The 19,975-nt window shown below is 46.6% G+C and overlaps 1 protein-coding gene across 2 annotated transcripts; it reads right to left on the bottom strand.

Annotated features, from left to right (window-relative positions):
* Positions 1-1,033: 1,033 nt before the first annotated feature.
* uba52 (ubiquitin A-52 residue ribosomal protein fusion product 1) lies at positions 1,034-8,245 on the bottom strand. Of its 2 annotated transcripts, none has more exons than XM_072594495.1 (5): positions 8,139-8,245; positions 7,380-7,487; positions 2,592-2,678; positions 2,375-2,477; positions 1,034-1,203 (listed from the first exon to the last, which is right to left on the bottom strand). In XM_072594495.1, exons 2-5 carry the CDS (start codon positions 7,480-7,482, stop codon positions 1,110-1,112), a joined length of 387 nt encoding a protein of 128 aa, XP_072450596.1. In that variant the 5' UTR covers positions 7,483-7,487; positions 8,139-8,245; the 3' UTR covers positions 1,034-1,109. The 2 variants fall into 2 exon arrangements, with proteins under 2 accessions (XP_072450596.1, XP_072450597.1); XM_072594496.1 differs by lacking the exon at positions 8,139-8,245 and adding an exon at positions 8,028-8,046.
* Between the last annotated feature and the right edge of the window lie 11,730 nt (positions 8,246-19,975).

Here is a 19,975-nt window from a genome sequence, read left to right on the forward strand (position 1 = left end):
TGACACCAAAATTGGAGGTGTAGTGGACAGTGAAGAGGGTTACATCAGATTACAACAGGATCTGGACCAGATGGGCCAATGGGCTGAGAAGTGGCAGATGGCGTTTAATTCAGATAAATGTGAGGTGCTGCATTTTGGGAAATCAAATCTTAGCAGGACTTATACACTTAATGGTAAGGTCCTAGGGAGTGTTGCTGAACAAAGAGACCTTGGAGTGCAGGTTCATAGCTCCTTGAAAGTGGAGTCGCAGGTCGATAGGATAGTGAAGGCGGTGTTTGGTATGCTTTCCTTTATTGGTCAGAGTATTGAGTACAGGAGTTCAGAGGTCATGTTGCAACTGTACAGGACATTGGTTAGGCCACTGTTGGAATATTGCATGCAATTCTGGTCTCCTTCCTATCAGAAAAGATTTACAAGGATGTTGCCGGAGTTGGGAGGATTTGAGCTACAGGGAGAGGCTGAACAGGCTGGGGCTGTTTCCCCTGGAGCGTCAGAGGCTGAGGGTTGACCTTATAGAGGTTTACAAAATTATGAGGGGCATGGATAGGATAAACAGTCTTTTCCCTGGGGTCGAGGAATCCAGAACTAGAGGGCATAGGTTTAGGGTGAGGGGAAGATATAAGAGAGACCTAAGGGGCAACTTCACACAGAGGGTGGTATGTGTATGGAATGAGCTGCCAGAGGAAGTGGAGGAGGCTGGTACAATTGCAACATTTAAAGAGGCATTTGGATGGGTATATGAGTAGGAAGGGTTTGGAGGGATACAGGCCGGGTGCTGGCAGGTAGGACGAGATTGGGTTGGGATATCTGGTTAGCATGGATGGGTTGGACCAAAGGGTCTGTTTCCATGCTGTACCTCTGACTCTATATTAACCTAGTTGTCACTTGCCTCAGTTTTGGATTGTAACAAAATCAATTTAGTTAAAACAGCCTCATGAAATTTTTATTCTAAATAGCCCAGAGCCCCCACACCTCAACACCCTCCTTCCTCACCCTCCCAGTCACACTGATGCACAAAGATACAACAACTGAGTGTGATGCAACGCACACTTTTATTGGAGATTTAGCTCAAACACAAAACATGCCGAGGACACCAACTGCCCCAACAGTTACTTCAGCTTCTTCTTAGGGCGCAGGTTGTTTGTGTGGCCACATTTCTTTTTACGACAATTTGATGCACGAGGGTGGAGGCGTGCATAGCACCTGTTTGGGATAGGGGGAAAAGCAGACAGTTAAAGATTTAAAGCAGAAAATCTTAGCCTGTTACATTCCTCACTGAGTAGTTGTTTCTCCCAAACTAAAGCCTACAGCTTTCATTAACTGGCAGCACATCTTTGACTGGTGACTTTGTACTGCTAGATCCTTCCCTTCTGCTACTTCAGATTTTAGCTTCCACATAATCTGGGACCTCTGGTTTTAAAACAAAACAATCCATTTTTCTGTGCAGAAATTCTTTTCCCACTGCCCCTTCTGCAACCTTGATCTGTACTGATTATCAACAGTATATGATTTCCAATTCAAATGTCTGTCAGAAATTAAATGAGATTGGGGAGGGACATTTTTGATCTCCCTCAATTTCAGCCTGGGCAAATGAAGGATACTGAAAAACAAAAGGCAAACTCGGAAATGCAGATACTAAGGTCTGACTGCACATTTGAAGTTTGCCATATTTAACTAATTTGAGTCATATTGAGCTCAAAGCACCCGAGTTACTCTCACTTCCTGCTGTTTTGTTTCATGATCTCCATATTCAATAGGAAAGGGTGTAGAATAGATGGACAAGCACGTCACCAAGACTGGAGGATTTGTGTGATAAGGTGAGCTGAATAGGCTGGGACTTTTTCTAGTGGAGTATAAGGGGTTGAGGGGTGACCTTATAGAGGTCACCTTATGAGTGATATAAGGTGAACAGTAAAAGGTCTTTTCCCCAGGGGCAGGAGAGTTCAAATCTAGGGGGCGCAGGTTTAAGGTGAGGGGGAAAATTTAAAGAAACCTCTGGCAATGTTTTCCACATTGGCAGTTCATTCATATGAACCGTGCAGAGAAAGTGGGAAATGCAGGTTCAGTTTAAAGACATTTAGACAGGTGCATGAACGGTAAGGTTTAGAGGGATATGGAACAAACAAGCAAATGAGACTTGTTTGGGAAACCTGGCTGGCATGGCAGAGTCGGACTGAAGGGTCTGTTTGTGCTCTAAGACCATTTTTGTTTTTATAATAGGCAACTGAATATTTTCTGAACAGTGAGAATTGTACAGACTGAAATCAGAATTCACCCACAAGTGGAAAAGTCTTTAGGGGATTAGTCAGTCAATGAAGTCACCATCTGGATTTTAGAGGGCCACACCACTGAGCAAATAACTCCAGCTACTCACTTGCGGCAGATCATCTTGTCACAGTTATATTTCTGAGCGAGAATGCGGAGGGACGGGTCCAAAACACCACCTCTCAGACGCAGCACCAGATGGAGAGTGGACTCTAAATGGAAATTTAAGCAATGTCAATGGAGTCAGATAAAACTAACATTGTGCTGTCAAGCTGAACCCAATAGCCACAGCCCCTAATTGGAGGGGATCTCCCTGGTGAACTTACCTTTCTGGATGTTGTAATCAGACAGGGTGCGGCCATCCTCCAGTTGCTTCCCAGCGAAGATTAAACGCTGCTGATCCGGGGGGATCCCTACACAAACATGGGGTTAATGACCAAATGCACAAACATCCCAATAAAATCCAGGTCATTGACAAATTCACTACCCCTTTAAAACATTCAGGTTCCCTTTGTTAACCTCAGTTATTCACATCCTGTTCTTCCCTCAGTTTGACATCCTCAATTAACATCTTTAAATCCCAGACCAACCTGGCTGTTTATCTTATGGCTCCCAACCAGGCAGGTTTAATTCTGGCTGCGAGAGGGTAATGTCCCTTGAGCTACAGTGTTATACACTAATGAGCTCAAATCAACAATCTTGTAAATGTCTGACTCACTGTACACCATCTTCACTTTAACACTTTGCAGCTTCAGTTTTATTCTGGAGAGTGTGTTTTGCTTCTCCTTCCTGAGGAAGGCGATGGAAACCAGTGAGTCTCAGTCTCCACCACCCCCCACACAATACCCAAATCACCCTCAATAATCAGGGGGGGGGGGGGGGAAACGGGCATCAGCAGCATGAAGCTGCAGTACCTCACCCCCAAAGACAAACCTCCAGAGGTGCCCCAACCCACCTGTTCCCCAACCATCCCTCCCCACCCCCACCTGTCACACATCCCATAAGACACAGCAGCAGAAATTAGGGCAGACCATTGAATGATGGAACAGGCTCAATTATGGTTTCTCAAACCCCATTCTCCTACTTTCTCCCCCTAATCCTTGATCTCCTTGATACTCAAGAACCTATCTCAGTCTTAAATGTACTCCATGACCTGGCCTCCACAGCTGTCTGTGGTAAGGAATTCCATAGATTCACCACACTGGCTGAAGTTTCTCCTTATCTCCATTCTAAAGGATCTTCCCTTGGGTCCTAGTCTCACCGACCAATGGGGAGATTTCCCAACATCCACACTTCAGGCCATTCTGTATACTGAATGTTTCAATTAGATTCTACACTGCTACACCACCACCCCCTTCCCCCTTCCCTCCACCCACCCCCAACCCAAATCCTTCAAATCTCTGTACAAACTCAAAGTCCTCAAATGTTCATCGGTGAAGCTTTTCATTCCTGGGACCATCACCATGAACCTCCCTCTGAAAACACATCCTTCCTGAGATACGGGACCCAAAACTGTGCACAATACTCCAAATGGGGTCTGTCCAGAGCCTTCAGAGTCTCAAGTAAATCCCACTTCTACATTCAAGTCCTCAAATAAATGCCATCATTGCATTTGCCTTCCTAACTACAGACTGAACTTGCAAGTATACCTGCAGAGAATCCTGGACCAGAACTCCCAAGTCTCTTTGCACATCAGACTTCTGAATTCTTCCCATTTAGAAAAAATAGTCCATGCCTCTATTCTTCCTACCAAAGTGCATGAGCCCCTCACACTTTCCCACATTGTACTCCATCTAACATATTGCCCACTAACCTGTCCAGAACCTTTTGCAGCCTCTCTGCTTCCTTAATGCTACTTGTCCGTCTACCTATCTTTGTATAATCTACAAACTTAGCCAGAGTGCCCTCAGTTCCATCTAGATGCTCATGTATAAAGTGAAAAGTTCCAACACTGACCCTTGTGGAACACCACTGCCATCCTGAGAAAGACCCTTTTATCCCCACTCTGCTTCATGCCAGACAGCCCAGTCCATGCCCAGCACCTTGCCTCTAACACCACAGGCCCTAATCTTACTCAGTCACCATGACCAAGGCCTTCTTGAAACAGGTAGATAACATCCATTGGCTCTCGGTCTAACCTGCTTGTTAGTTCCTCAAAAGAATTCTAGCAGATTTGTCAGGCATGACCTCCCCCTTGATGAAACCATGCTAACTTTACCCTATTTTACCATACACTTCCAAGTATGGAGAAACACCAGCCTTCACAATGGATTACAGGATCTTACCCAGAGCTTAGGATAATCTGTTTATAATCTTTGTGTTTATAAAGGGAGTAAGGCAAAAGAGAGTGTCACATTAGGGAATTTCCACTACTCCAAAACCTTCCCTGCTTCGAGCGATTCCCGAGAGATCACCACTAATGCCTCCACTACCTCTTCAGTGATGTTCTGGGGTGCAGCTTGTCTGGTCCAAGTGATTTATCCACCTTCAGGCCATTCAGCTTTTCTAGTACCTTGTCCCTGGTGATGCCCACCATACTCAGCTTTGTCCTCTCACAGGTTTTTGAGATTTACTCGTGTCGCCCACTGTGAAGACTGAAAGTAATTATTCATTTCCTTGCTCCCCACTACTATCTCCCCAGCCTCATGTTCCAGTGGCCCAATGCCCACTTTTACTTCTTGCTCTTTATATCTAAAGAAACCCTTAATCTTCCTTTATATTACAGCTGGCTTACCCTCATTTAATCTTCTTCCTTATTTCTTCTGTTGCCCTCTATTAGTCTTTATAACCTTCCCAATCCTTTGGTTTTCCACTGCCCTTTCCATGTTATATGCTATGTCCGACATCCCAGTCAGCCATGGTTGCCACATTCTCTTCCCTTGGGATGGATCTTTGCTGTGTCTCCTGCATTACTCCCAGAAACCCCTGCCATTGCTGTTACAGTCTGTCCTGCTAGACTCCTCGCCCAGTCAATACGATCCACTCCTCCCTCATGCCTCTGTAGTTGCCTTTATTTAACTCTAATACTGCTACCTCTGACTTTATCTTCTCCAACTGCAGAATAAATTCAATCATATTACAATCACTAGGAGTGAGTGAGGACTGCAGATGTTGGAGATCAGTCAAGAGCGTGGTGCTGGAAAAGCACAGCCTGGCAGCAGGGGAGCAGGAGTCAACGTTTCAAGCATAAGCCCTCCAAGGGAATAAGGCTTAAGGGCTTATGGGGCCAAGTGGGTGGAGAGAAATGGAAAGTGGGGGGGGGGGGGGGGGGCAGCTGCGGTAGGAAGCTAGCTGAAAATGCAATAGGTAGATGAAGGTGAGGGAGAAGGTGATAGGTCAGAGGGAAGGATGGAGCAGATAGATGGGAAAGGTGATCGACAGTGCAGAGTTGGAGGTTTGGGACCGGGATAATGGGGAGAACGTTTGGCAATGGATGAAGCTCAGGACATGGGTGGGGTGGGGAGAGAGATTAAGTGTTCAGCCACAGGGCAGTGGGGTTGGTTGCTACAGGAGTCTCAGATGTTCTGAGACAATGTGCAAGTAGGCATCCTGTCTACCCCCAATGAAAAAGGAGATCTGGGTGACGGTTTTTGCATAGCAGGGGAAGGCACTGGAAATCAGGCATGGAACTGACAAGGCAGTTGTGGAGGGAATGGTCTCTTCAGAACACTGATACAGGCAGAGAGGTAAAAATATATCTGGTGGTAGGGTCTGTTTGTAGGTGACAGAAACTGCAGAGGATAATGCGATGTCGGGGGGTGGGGGTGTCCTTATTGGGAGGGGTGGGGTTCAAAGGCAGCAGTGTAGGAAGTGGTGGTGGTGTGCTGGAGGGCATCGTTAACCATGTGGGAAGGAAAATTGTGATCTTGGAAGGAGACCACCTGGGATTTTCTACAGTGGAATTGGTCATCCTGGGAACAGATGTGGCAGAGTAATCGGGAATAAGGGGTGGCGAAGGTGGTAGTCGGTGGGCTTGCATTAACTGTCTGTGGTTAGTCGGTCACCAGAGATGGAGATGTCCAGGAAGGGAAGGGAGGTGTCCAAAGTGGTCCAAGTGAATTTGAGGTCAGAGGGAAAGGTGCTGGTGAAGTTGATGACATGTTCAACCTTCCTGTGGGAGCACGAGATAGCACCAATACAGTCATCATGTGGCAGAGAAACAGATGGCAGGTAGTGCCAGTGTAACTGCAGAAGATGGACTGTTCCACATACCTGACAAAGATGCAGACCTAACCAGGCACCACAAGGGTGGCCATCACTGCCTGTTAAAGATTCCTTCACCATAGGCTCCTTTATTAAGTTAGCCTCATTGTGCAACACTAAATCCAGTATTGTTGTTCCCTAATGGGCTCCACTACAAGCTGCTCAAGTTTTCCCAGTCCACCTGCATATTGAAATCCCCCATGATCACTAACTTTGCCTTCCCTTCACATTTGTTCATCTCACGCTCCAGCTCTTAACTACTACTTGGAGGCCTGTATGTAACTCCAACCATAGCTTTTTTTCACCCATGCAGTTCCTCAATTCTACCCACAGATTCTATGCCACCTGACATTTTGTTTTTTTACAATGATCTAATTTCATTTCTTAAAGAGGCAACACCACCTCGTCAACCCACCTGCCTTTCTTTTTGATAGGATGTACATCCTTTAATATTCAGCTCCCAATCCTGATCCCTTCGCAATCACGTCTGAGATGCCCACCATATCATACCTGATGGGCAATTTCAGTCTGCACCACAAGCTCATACACCTTATACTGTATGCATTCACATAACGCTTTCAGTCCTGTAGTAACCATCCCTCTTCACATTGTCATTAATTTGTCCAGTGTACTTTGTTTGCTAACCCTTTCCCTACACCACTGTAGGTATTTGAGATTTTAACCACCTCAAATTCTGCACTCCTACCCACCTTCATTCAGGTTTTCTAATTTCCCCCTATAACAGGAACACCCCCACCCACCTCCAGCCCGACTCATGCACTTCATTAAGACTCTGGTCCCAGCACAATTCAGATGAGGATCATTCCATTAAAACAGGTCCTTTCTTGCTCAGAGCTGGTGCCAATGCCCCCCCCCCCCCCCGATACACATCTCCTCCCCAAACCCCTCACCCTCCTTATCCTGGATCTTGGCTTTCACATTCTCGATTGTGTCACTGGGTTCCACCTCCAAAGTGATGGTCTTCCCGGTCAGAGTCTTCACAAAAATCTGCATCGTGCCTGCAACAGGGACACAGGGTCAGGGTCAAAGGGTAAGGGGGGGGGGGGGCAGCGGCACACAGGGCCCGGGTCAGAGGGTGAGGGGGGGGTCAGTGCCCGGGTCAAGGGGTGAGGGGGGGGGTCAGTGCCCGGGTCAGGGGGCGAGGGGGGGGGGTCAGTGCCCGGGTCAGGGGGCGAGGGGGGGGGGGGGGTCAGTGCCTGGGTCAGGGGGCGAGGGGGGGGGGGTCAGTGCCTGGGTCAGGGGGCGAGGGGGGGGGGGTCAGTGCCCGGGTCAGGGGGCGAGGGGGGGGGGGGGGTCAGTGCCTGGGTCAGGGGGCGAGGGGGGGGGGTCAGTGCCTGGGTCAGGGGGCGAGGGGGGGGGGTCAGTGCCTGGGTCAGGGGGCGAGGGGGGTCAGTGCCCGGGTCAGGGGGGGGTGGGGGGGTCACGCGCCGCGGGAAAGGCCCAGATTACAGGCCGCTCCCGCGTGTCCGCCATCGGCCCCGTGAAGGGGGCTATCTATATTCAGAGGGGGTGGCGGTGGTTGTTGTTGTAGTAGTCACCGCCGCGCGCGCTCTCTCCGTGGGACAAGGGGCGGGTTATTAATGGGGTAGCGGTTGTACTGGGGGATGGGGTGGGGGTTATTTATATTCGGAGGTTGTTGTTGTACTCACCGCCGCGCGAGACGCCGTATCAGAAAAAGAGAAAATGGCTGCCGGGCGGAACCGGAAATATAGGACAAGAGCACGTGCTATTGTTTCATCATTTCCGGCGGCGTCCGACCCGCCTCCGGGGCCATCTTTGAGACTGGCGCTGCATCCGGGTACTCCCTCCCCAGGGGCGGAGCAAACAAAGGCAGAAAAACCAATAAAACTCTCCACAAGATCAAACATGTAACTTTTATAAAAGGAGCAGTAATGGCCCTTATAATATTACAGCGATATCCACAAACCCAGCTCATGGGGGGGGACTGAAACAGACATTGAGCAGAGAAATCAGAATTTAATGTTTCAGACCCAGGGACACTCCAACAGAATTGGAGCCAGGGTTAACAATCACCTGGTTAACAATCACAAATCACCAGGTTAACAATCACCTGGTTAACAATCACCTGGTTAACAATCACAAATCACCAGGTTAACAATCACCTGGTTAACAATCACAAATCACCAGGTTAACAATCACCTGGTTAACAATCACCTGGTTAACAATCACACATCACCAGGTTAGCACTCACACATCCCAGATTAACAATCACCTGGTTAACAATCACAAATCACCAGGTTAACAATCACCAGGTTAACAATCACCTGGGTAACAATCACACATCACCAGGTTAGCACTCACACATCCCAGATTAACAATCACCTGGTTAACAATCACCTGGTTAACAATCACACATCCCAGATTAACAATCACCTGGTTAACAATCACAAATCACCAGGTTAACAATCACCAGGTTAACAATCACACATCACCAGGTTAGCACTCACACATCCCAGATTAACAATCACCAGGTTAACAATCACCTGGTTAACAATCACAAATCACCTGGTTAACAATCACCAGGTTAACAATCACCTGGGTAACAATCACACATCACCAGGTTAGCACTCACACATCCCAGATTAACAATCACCTGGTTAACAATCACCTGGTTAACAATCACACATCACCAGGTTAGCACTCACACATCCCAGATTAACAATCACCAGGTTAACAATCACCTGGTTAACAATCACACATCCCAGATTAACAATCACCTGGTTAACAATCACAAATCACCAGGTTAACAATCACCAGGTTAACAATCACACATCACCAGGTTAGCACTCACACATCCCAGATTAACAATCACCTGGTTAACAATCACACATCACCAGGTTAACAATCACACATCCCAGATTAACAATCACCAGGTTAACAATCACCTGGTTAACAATCACACATCACCAGGTTATAGTCCCACAGGTTTATTTGGAAGCATTAACTTTCAAAGCGCTGCTTCTTCAGGTGGTTGTGGAGCAGAATCATAAGACACAGAATTTATAGCAAAAGCTTACAGTGTCATGGAATGAAATGGAATATAATTTTAAACTAATTTAACTAAGGTCTTTCATCTTTTAGAATGATCATATTAGTTTTGGTTCCTTCATATGTAAATTCCAGAACTTTTTTAAAGTTACATTCTCAAGATAGCTTTTAACAATAACTGCCATCTCAGCTCAGATAATGCACTGAAGGTGTGAAGTTAAAGTCTGTCTGTTTCTAAAGTGGGATTTACAGAAGCTTATGTGGATTTATGCAGTTTTTGAGCAAAATAAAATGTAATTATGCAAGTACAAATTCACCCCACAAACTTATATCTGTGTGTGCAAGGGATACCAAGTGAGTGTGAGTGTGTGGGGGGTGTGACTAGTCTGTGTGAGAGTGTGTATCTGTGTGTGAGTGTAATGGAGTATAAATCTGTGCGAGGGTGTGTGTGTGGGTGTGACTGTGGGGGGGTGTATATGAGAGAGGGTCTGCGTGGGTGTGTGGGTTTGTAAGACTGTGTGTGTCTGTGTGTGTGTATAGTGCAATGGTGGTCACCTGTAATGTGACATGAACCCAAGGTCCCGATTGAGGCCATTCCCATGGGTACCAAACTTGGCTATTAGCCTCTGCTCGGCCACTTTGCATTGTTGCCTGTCCCGAAATCCACCTTGGAGGTCACCCAAAGGTCCAAGGTCGAATGTCCCAGGCTGCTGTAGTGTTCCCTGACTGTGAAGGAACACTCCTGTCTGTTGATTGTCGTGCGGTGTCTATTCGTCCATTGCCGCAGACTCTGCTGAGTCACGACAGAAGCTGCAAGACATGTCAGAGTGTTGACATGGATACCACCATTACACGTGGGGAGACCACCATGTATGCGGCAGGTACTCATGTGACTCGGTTAATATTGTCTATCTCATATGTTGCAGGCAGGAATGCCCTGAGCATGGTACATTGGCGACACCAAGCGTAATAAGCTCACTCTGTTTTATCACTTGCTGCAAAGTCTCAATAAAGAAATAAAATGGTATGGACCACTTGACATCGATCTAAGCGCCGGAAAAGACAATGACATAAAACAGCCCTGTTGACTCTGCAAAATTCTCCTTACTGACATCTGGGAGTTAGTGCCAAACTTGGGAAAGCTGTCTCATAGATAACCTGGCACAGTCATACTCATGGAATCGAACCTTAGAGACAATGTCCCAGATACCACCATTCCTGAATATGGCAGGATAGACTCAGCAGAGGTGGCAGCACAGTGGGATACAGTCAGGAGGGAGTTGCCCTGGGTGTCCTCAACATTGACTGATGACCCTATGAGGGCTTCAGGTTAACATGGGCATGGAAACCTCCTGCTGATCACCCCGTACTGTCCTCCCTCAGCTGATATATCTTTACTCCTCCATGTGCAACAACACTGGGAGGAAACACTGAGGATGGTAAGGCCACAGAACATACTCTATGGGGGATTTCCATGCTCATCAGCAAGAGTGGCTGGGCAGCAGCGTTACTGATGGAATTGGTCAAGTCCTAAAGGACATTGCTGCTAGACCGGGGCTGCAGCAGATGCTGGGGTAACTAAAAGACGGAGAAACATACCTCATCCTCACCAATCTTCCGGCTACAGATGCATCTGTCCATGACTGTGTCGGTAAGAGTGACTGCCGCACTGCCTTCGTGGAGATGAAGTCCCACTTTCACAGAGAGAATAACCTCTATCATGTTGTGTGGCATTATTACAGTGCTAAATGGGGCAGACTTCAAACAGATCTGGGAGCTGAAAACTGAAGCGCTGCAAGCCATTGACAGCAGCAAAATTGTACTGCAGACAACCTGCAACTGACCAGCAGCCCGAAGCGGTGACACCAGTAAACAGCGGCCTCATGCGTTATGGATTGTGGCTACAGCCAACTGGTCTGCTGTAGAGAGCCCTTAGACTGAGAATGTGATGTTTGTCTTTTTAACTTGCTTCTTGTTTTTCCGTCTTATGGTTATACTGTGCTATATGTTTTTTTCTTCATTTCTCTGTTCTGTAACTAAGGATTGTACCTAGGTATCCCATACCTAAGATGGTGCTGTAAATGGCGACTTATAAACTTGAGTATATGTGACAATAAACTAATTCAATTCAACTCACACCCAGCAGGTCAACCATTGCTATCAAGCCAGGGCATCAACCCTGGTTCAATGGAGAGCACAGGAGGGCATGCCAGCAGCAGCACTAGGCAAATGTGAAAACGAGATGTCAGCCTGGTGAAGCCACCAAACAGGACTACTTGTGTGGCAAATAGCATAAGCAGCAAGTGATAGACTGAGCAAAGTGATCCCACAACCAGTGGATGAGATCCAAGCTCTGCAATCCTACCACATCCAGTTGTGAATGCTGGTGGAGAATTAGAAAACTCACTGGAAGGTGAGCCTCTACAAATTGCCCAACTCTCAATGATGGAAGGGGCCAGCACATCAATACAAAAGATAAGGCTGAAACATTTGCAACAATATTCAGCCAGAAGTGCCAAATGGATGATCCATCTTGGCCACCTCCAATAGTCCCTAACATTAGTCTTCAGCCAATTTGATTCACTACATGTGATATCCAGTCATGGTTGAAGGCATTGGATACTTCCTGACAATAGTACTGAAGACTTGTGTTCCAGAACATGCTCCTCCTAGCCAAGCTTCGAGTACAGCTACAACACACACGTTATTGGCTGGGCCAGCATGTAAAGAACAATACTGCACAGGAACAGGCCCTTTGGCCCTCCAAGCCTGCACTGACACATTTTGCCCTTCCATACTAAAACTGTATTCACCTACTGGATCTGTATCCCTCTATTCCCTTCCTATTCATCCAGGTGCTTCTTGAATGCTGCTGTTGTGTCTGCGTCCAACACCTCCTCCTCTGGCACTCATCACCTTTTGTGTGAAAAAACATGCCTCACACATCTCTTTTAAATTTTCCCCCTTGTACCTTGAACATGTGTTCCCTAGTAATTGACCCCTCCACCCTGGGAAAAAGCCTTATATTTTCCACTCTATCTATGTCATTCACTATCTTTTAAACATCTATCAGGTCCCCCCTCAATCTCCTGTGATCCAGTGAAAACAAACCCAGTAAATCCAGCCTTTTTTCATTGCTACAATCCCCCATACCAGGCAACATCCTGGTAAACCTTTTCTGTACCCTCTCCAGACCATCCACATCATTCTGGGAGTGTGGTGACCAGAACTGTACACAATATTCCAAGTGTGGCCTAACTAAAGTTCTATGAAGCTGCAGCGTAGCTTGTCTATGAAAGCAAGCATGCCATAGGCCTTTTTAACTACCTTATTTACCTGAGCTGCCACCTTCAGAGGTCTGTGGACCTGCACATCCAGATCTCTCTGCATATCAATATTCCTAAGGGTTCTGCCATTCACTGTATAATTTCCACTACACTTGACTTTCCAAAAAGCATCACCTGTCCAGATTAAACTTCACCTGCCATTTGTCTGCCCATGCCTCCAACTGAGCTATATGTTGCCTTATCCTCTGACAATCCTCCTCACTGTCCGCAACTCCACAAAACTTTGTATTGTCTACAAACTTACTAATTAGACCAGCCACGCTTTCCTCCAAATCATTTGCGTAGACCACGAGCAGCAGAGGTCCCAGCACTGATCCCTGTTTGAACACAACTAGTCACAGCCCTCCATTCTGAGAAGCATTCTTCCAGCACTACCCCCTGTCTCCTATGACAAAGCCAGTTCTGTATCCATCTTGCCAGCTCACCTCTGATACCACATGACTTCACCTTTTGACCCAGTCTGCCATGAGCGACCTTGTCCACATGTGGACAACATCAACCACTTTTCCCTCATTAATCATCTTTGTCACCTCCTCAAAAACCCAATCAAGTTACTGAGACATGACCTCCCCTGGACAAAACCATGCTGTTTATCACTAATTATTTGCTTCTAAATGCTAATAAATCTTGTCGCTGAGAATGTTTTCCATTAACTTCCCTACCACTGACAGCTCATAGGCCTGTAATTTCCTAGATGATTTTTTTGTGGTCAGGATCGAGATTCCCAGAAGGTATGTTGCCTCCCTGGTGCAAGGGTCCGGGACGTCTCCAATTGGGTGTATAAGGTTCTAAAAGGGGAGGGCAAACAGCCAGAAATCGTGTTACATATTGGCACTACTGATATAGCCAGGAAAAGGATCGAGGATATAAAAAGTGATTTCAGGGAGTTAGGATGGAAACTGCAAAGCCGGACGAACAGAGTAGTGTTCTCTAGTTTACTACCGGTGCCACGAGATAGCGAGGCAAGGAACAGGGTGTGGGCGCAGCTTAATACGTGGCTGCGCAGCTGGTGTAGGAGGGAGGGCTTCAGATATGTAGATAATTGGGATGCCTTCGGGGGAAGGTGGGACCTGTACAAGAAGGACAGGTTGCATCTGAACTGGAAGGGGACCAATGTCCTGAGTGGAAGGTTTGCTCGAGTAGTTCGAGAGGGTTTAAACTAGTATGGCAGGGGGGGTGGGAACCTGAGCTGTATATCGGAGGTGAGAGTTGATGCAGGTGAGGCAATAGCAAGAGGTAGATCAGCTCGTGGGAAGGATTTTCCTGTGAAGGAACCAATGTATCAGTTAAAGTGTGTTTGCTTTAACGTAAGGAGTATCAGGAATAAAAGTGACAAACTTAGAGCATGGATCAGTACCTGGTGCTATGATGTTGTGGCCATAACAGAGACATGGGTTTCTCAGGGGCAGGAATGGTTGCTGGATGTTCCAGGGTTTAGAACATTTAAAAAGAATAGGGAGGGGGGAAAAGAGGAGGGGGGTGTAGCACTACTAATCAGAGAGGGTATCACAGCTAAGAAGCTGCTTACCGAGTCAGTATGGGTGGAAATTAGGAACAACAAGGGAGCAGTCACCTCTTTAGGGGTTTATTACAGGCCTCCCAATAACAGCAGGGAGATGGAAGAAAGCATAGGTCAGCAGATTTTGGAAAAGTGTGGACATAGTAGGGTTGATCCAATATTGATTGGAACCTCCTTCGAGCAGAAGACTTGAATGGAGCTGTTTTTGTAAGGTGTGTTCAGGAGGGTTTCCTAACTCAGTACGTTGACAGGCCGACTAGGGGAGAGGCCATTCTAGACTTAGTGCTCGGAAACGAGCCGGGGCAGGTATCAGATCTTGTGGTGGGAGAGCATTTTGGTGATAGTGAGCACAACTGCCTCACATTCTACATACCTGTGGAGAAGAAGAGGATTAGGCAAAATGGGAGGATATTTAATTGGGGAAGAGGAAACTGTGATGCGATTAGACATGAGTTAGGAAGCATGGATTGGGAGCAATTGTTCCATGGTAAAGGCACTATAGACATGTGGAGACTGTTTAAGGAACAGTTGTTGCGAGTGATGAATAAATATGTCCCTCTGAGACAGGCAAGAAGGGGTAAGATAAAGGAACCTTGGATGACGAGAGCGGTGGAGCTTCTCGTCAAAAGGAAAAAGGTAGCTTACATAAGGTGGAGGAAGCGAGGGTCAAGCTCAGCTCTAGAGGATTACAGGCAGGTGAGGAAGGAGCTCAAAAATGATATGAGAGCCAGGAGGGGGCACGAGAAAGGCTTGGCAGAACGGATTAGGGAGAACACAAAGGCATTTTACACTTACATGAGAAATAAGAGAATGGTCAAAGAAAGAGTAGGGCCGATCAGGGATAGCATAGGGAACATGTGTGTGGAGTCTGAGGAGGTAGGGGAAGCCCTAAATGAGTTTTTTGCTTCTGTCTTTACGAAAGAAACGAACTTTGTAGTGAATGAAACCTTTGAAGAGCAGGTGTGCATGCTGGAATGGATAGAGATAGCTGATGTGCTGAAAATTTTGTCAAACATTAAGATTGACAAGTCGCCAGGCCCAGACCAGATTTGTCCTCGGCTGCTTTGGGAAACGAGAAATGCAATTGCTTTGCCACTTGCGAAGATCTTTTCATCCTCACTCTCCACTGGAGTCGTACCTGAGGACTGGAGAGAGGCAAATATAATTCCTCTCTTCAAGAAAGGAAATAGGGAAATCCCCGGCAATTACAGACCAGTCAGTCTTACATCTGTCGTCTGCAAGGTGTTAGAAAGGATTCTGAGGGATAGGATTTATGACAATCTGGAAGAGCATGGCTTGATTAAATGCAGTCAACACGGCTTTGTGAGGGGCAGATCATGCCTCACAAAACCTATCGAGTTCTTTGAGGATGTGACTAGAAACGTTGATGAGGGTTGAGCTGTGGATGTGGTGTATATGGACTTCAGCAAGGCATTTGGTAAGGTTCCCCATGGTAGGCTCATTCAGAAGGTCAGGAGGAATGGGATACAGGGGAACTTACCTGCCTGGATACAGAATTGGCTGGCCAACAGAAGACAGCGAGTGGTAGTAGAAGGAAAATATTCTGCCTGGAAGTCTGTGGTGAGTGATGTTCCACAGGGCTCTGTCCTTGGGCCTCTATTGTTTGTAATTTTTAGTAATGACTTGGATGAGGGGATTGAAGGATGGGTCAGCAAGTTTGCAGATGACACAAAGGTTGGAGGTGTCGTTGACAGTATAGAGGGCTGTTGTAGGCTGCAGCGTGACATTGACAGGATGCAGAGATGGGCTGAGAGGTGGCAGATGGAGTTCAACCTGGATAAGTGTGAGGTGATGCATTTTGGAAGGTCGAATTTGAAAGCTGAGTACAGGTTTAAGGATAGGATTCTTGGCAGTGTGGAGGAACAGAGGGATCTTGGGGTGCAGGCCTTAAAATGGCCACCCAAGTGGACAGGATTGTTAAGAAAGCATATGGTGTTTTGGTTTTCATTAACAGAGGGATTGATTCTAAGAGTCGTGAGATCTTATTGCAGCTCTATAAAACTTTGGTTAGACCGCACTTGGAATACTGCGTCCAGTTCTGGTCGCCCTATTATAGGAAAGATGTGGATGCTTTGGAGAGGGTTCAGAGGAGGTTTACCAGGATGTTGCCTGGACTGGAGGGCTTATCTTATGAAGAGAGGTTGACTGAGCTCAGACTTTTTTCATTGGAGAAAAGGAGGATAAGAGGGGACCTAATTGAGGTATACAAGATAATGAGAGGCATAGATAGAGTCAATAGCCAGAGACTATTTCCCATGGCAGAAATGACTAATACGAGGGGTCATAGTTTTAAGCTGGTTGGAGGAAAGTATAGAGGGGATGTCAGAGGCGGGTTCTTTACACAGAGAGTTGTGAGAGCATGGAATGCGTTGCCAGCAGCAGTTGTGGAAGCGAGGTCATTGGGACATTTAAGAGACTGCTGGACATGCATATGGTCACAGAAATTTGAGGGTGCATACAGGAGGATCAGTGGTCGGCACAACATCGTGGGCTGAAGGGCCTGTTCTGTGCTGTACTGTTCTATGTTGTATATTCTATGATCCCTGCTACTCTTTTTAGATGATGGGACAACATTGGCTAATCTCCAGTGCATCAGGAGGTGGGGGGGCTTATCTATCTTAAAATTTTTAAGATGCGCATCTCTTCCTTTTCAACAACAACTTGGCTTAGATACTTGACTTTCCCTGAGATCATTCTCCACCAATTCCTTCTCTTTGGTGAATACTGACACAAAGTATTTGTTAAGGATCTTGCCTACCTCTTCTGGCTCCCCACATGGATTCCCACCTTTGTCCTTGAGTGGGTCAGCCCTTTCCCTGGCTACCCTCTTGCTTTTTATATTTGTATGAAAAGCCTTGGGATTCTCCTTAATCCTGTTTGCTAATGAGTTTTCATGAATCCTTTTAGTCCTTCTAATTTCTTGTTTAAGATCTTTTCTACTTTTCTTATATACTTCAACAGCTTTGTCAGTTCCCATATTCCAAGATCTTACATTTGCTTCCTTTTTCTTTTTGACCAAGTTTATAACATCCTGGTGGTTTCAGAAGGGCATTAGGAAAAGGTGTTTTCACTGCCAGAAGGTGGGGCACATAAAAACACAGTGCTGGTCGTTAAAGAAAGGCGCTGTGGGAAAAGATGTGGTAAAAGAAGCAAAGCCAGTGGCATTAGTGAAGGGGGTAAAGGAGACCCCCAAGAAAAGAGCCAAGGAGCTGCAGGAGAGTGCACAGCCCAGGCAGGGGCTGGGTAGGGAGTTAGTACCTGATCTCTGCAAAGAATTTGCCTCTGTGGGTAAAGAACAGAGGGAGAAAGACAGAATTTGAGAGATACAGGATCTAACCAGTCGCTGATAGTAAGGGATGAGTGAATTTGCATTCTTTCTGATCTGTTACCCAAGAGTGTGGTAATTTGTGGGATAGATGGATCAGGTTGGAGTACCAACGCAAGACTGGGGAAGTTACAGTGCGAATGATTGACAGAGTGTCAGTTCCAGGAATTCAGTTTGTTCTTGGGAATGATTTGGCAGGGTCCAAGGTGGGAGTGACACCCCTTGTTGTGGAGAAACCCAAGGAAGACCAAGAAACTGAGGAGTTAAAACAGAAATATCCTGGTATTTTCCCAGACTGTGTGGTAACCAGATCCCACTGTCATAAGTCACAGCACGAAGTGAAAAGTAAAGAGAAAGATGAGGGAGTTGAGGTTCAGTTCGCAGACACCCTGCTTGATGGAATGGTGCAGGAAAAACCTGAACAGGCAGAGGGTCAGACAGAGGTATTTACTCCTGAAAAGCTAAGGGACTTACAACAGCAAGACAAGATGATCAAAGATATATGTGTGGATGTGTGCTCTGAAAAGGAGGCAGAGAATGTTCCAGAGGGTTATGTTTCAGGGTATAATTTAATTTGATTGGTCTAATTCAAATCTGTTTTGTTGTTTCCAGGCAACCAGCTAATCAAGTTGTTCGATCAAATGTTACATTTTTTTTTCAGAACACTTGATTCTGTCAGGTAGTTCTGTTGCTTTTAGCTCTCTTAAAGGTACAGTACACCCACATCTTCATAACTCCTTTTCAACACCACACTGTTCAACCCAGTATAACCCCTTCCCTGTTTACTTCTGTGTCAAGAATCCCTCCAGAATGGTCCTTACAAATTCTGCTCCATCCAACCCTCTAGCACAAAGTGAATCCCAGTCAACACATGGCAAATTAAAATCACCCACCACAACAACCCTGCTGTTTTTACATCTTTCCATAATCTGTCTACATCTTCTCTCCTCTCTCTCCCTCTGGTTGTTGGGACACCTGTAGTATATCCCCAGCATTGTGATTTCACCTTTCCTACTCCTGAATTCTACCCACATTGTTCCACTACATGAGCCCTCTGATGAATTTTCCTTCAGTACAACTGTGAGTTATTCCTTTTTCGGTAATACAACTCCCCCAGCCCTTTTACCCCCCCCCCTCCCCACTTTGTATCATACCTGAAACATTGAAATCCTGGGACATTCAGCTGCCAGTCCTGTCCCACTTTCACCGGTCTCCATAATTACAATAACGTCATTGTTCCAAGTATGAACCAATGCTCTGAGTTCATCCACCTTGTCTATTATACTTCTCGCAGTGAAACACTTGTATTTCAAAGACCACCTCCCCTGTTCCGTTCAGCAGTGTTTTCCTGTCTGTTCTTGTTCTTAGTCACGTTTTCTTTGGTTTCTACCTCTCCCTCGATTTCTGTACCTACTGCCCTACTCTCCTAGTTCCCACACGGGCGGCACGGTGGCACAGTGGTTAGCACTGCTGCCTCGCAGCGCCGGAAACCCGGGTTCAATTCCCGCCTCAGGCGACCGACTGTGTGGAGTTTGCACGTTCTCCCCGTGTCTGCGTGGGTTTCCTCCGGGTGCTCCGGTTTCCTCCCACAGTCCAAAGATGTGCAGGTCAGGTGAATTGGCCATGCTAAATTGCCCGTAGTGTTAGGTAAGGGGTAGATGTAGATGTAGATGTAGGGGTATGGGTGGGTTACGCTTCGGCGGGGCGGTGTGGACTTGTTGGGCCGGAGGGCCTGTTTCCACACTGTAAGTAATCTAATCTAAAATCCTGCTGCTGCCATTCCAGTTTAAACCCTCTCCAAACACTGCACCATGTATCCTGCAAAGGATATCAGTCCTGGTCCTGCCTCCGTGTAACCCATCCAGTTTGTACAGGTCCCACCTCCCCCAGAACCAGTCCCAATGCCCCGCGAATCTGCAACTCTACCCCCTCACCACCTTTCAGCTACATGTTCATCCGATATATCCTGCTGTTTTGACTCTGACTAGTTTGTGGCACTGGTAGTAATCCTGAGATGACTACCTTTGAGGTCCTACATTTCAATTTTCTTCCTAGTTCTCCATTCTCTGCTTTCAGGACCTCATCCCTTTTTTTAAACTTATGTTGTTAGTACCAGGACTGTGGGCTGTTCACCCTCCCCCTCCAGATGCCCTGCAACTGCTCAGAGTCATAGAGTCATAGAGATGTACAGCACAGAAACAGATCCTTCGGTCCAACCCGTCCATGCCAACCAGATATCCCAACCCAAATTAGTCCCACCTGCCA

Source organism: Chiloscyllium punctatum, chromosome 24 (assembly GCF_047496795.1).
Source record: "Chiloscyllium punctatum isolate Juve2018m chromosome 24, sChiPun1.3, whole genome shotgun sequence".
Taxonomy (NCBI): domain Eukaryota; kingdom Metazoa; phylum Chordata; class Chondrichthyes; order Orectolobiformes; family Hemiscylliidae; genus Chiloscyllium; species Chiloscyllium punctatum.

Excerpts from the sequence above, each read along its gene's own strand:
- uba52 (XM_072594495.1), bottom strand. The coding sequence starts at position 7,482 with ATGCAGATTTTTGTGAAGACTCTGACCGGGAAGACCATCACTTTGGAG. Across the intron at positions 2,478-2,591 it reads TGATTACAACATCCAGAAAG|AGTCCACTCTCCATCTGGTG; the intron begins GTAAGTTCACCA and ends ATTTCCATTTAG. Across the intron at positions 1,204-2,374 it reads GACAAGATGATCTGCCGCAA|GTGCTATGCACGCCTCCACC; the intron begins GTGAGTAGCTGG and ends TATCCCAAACAG.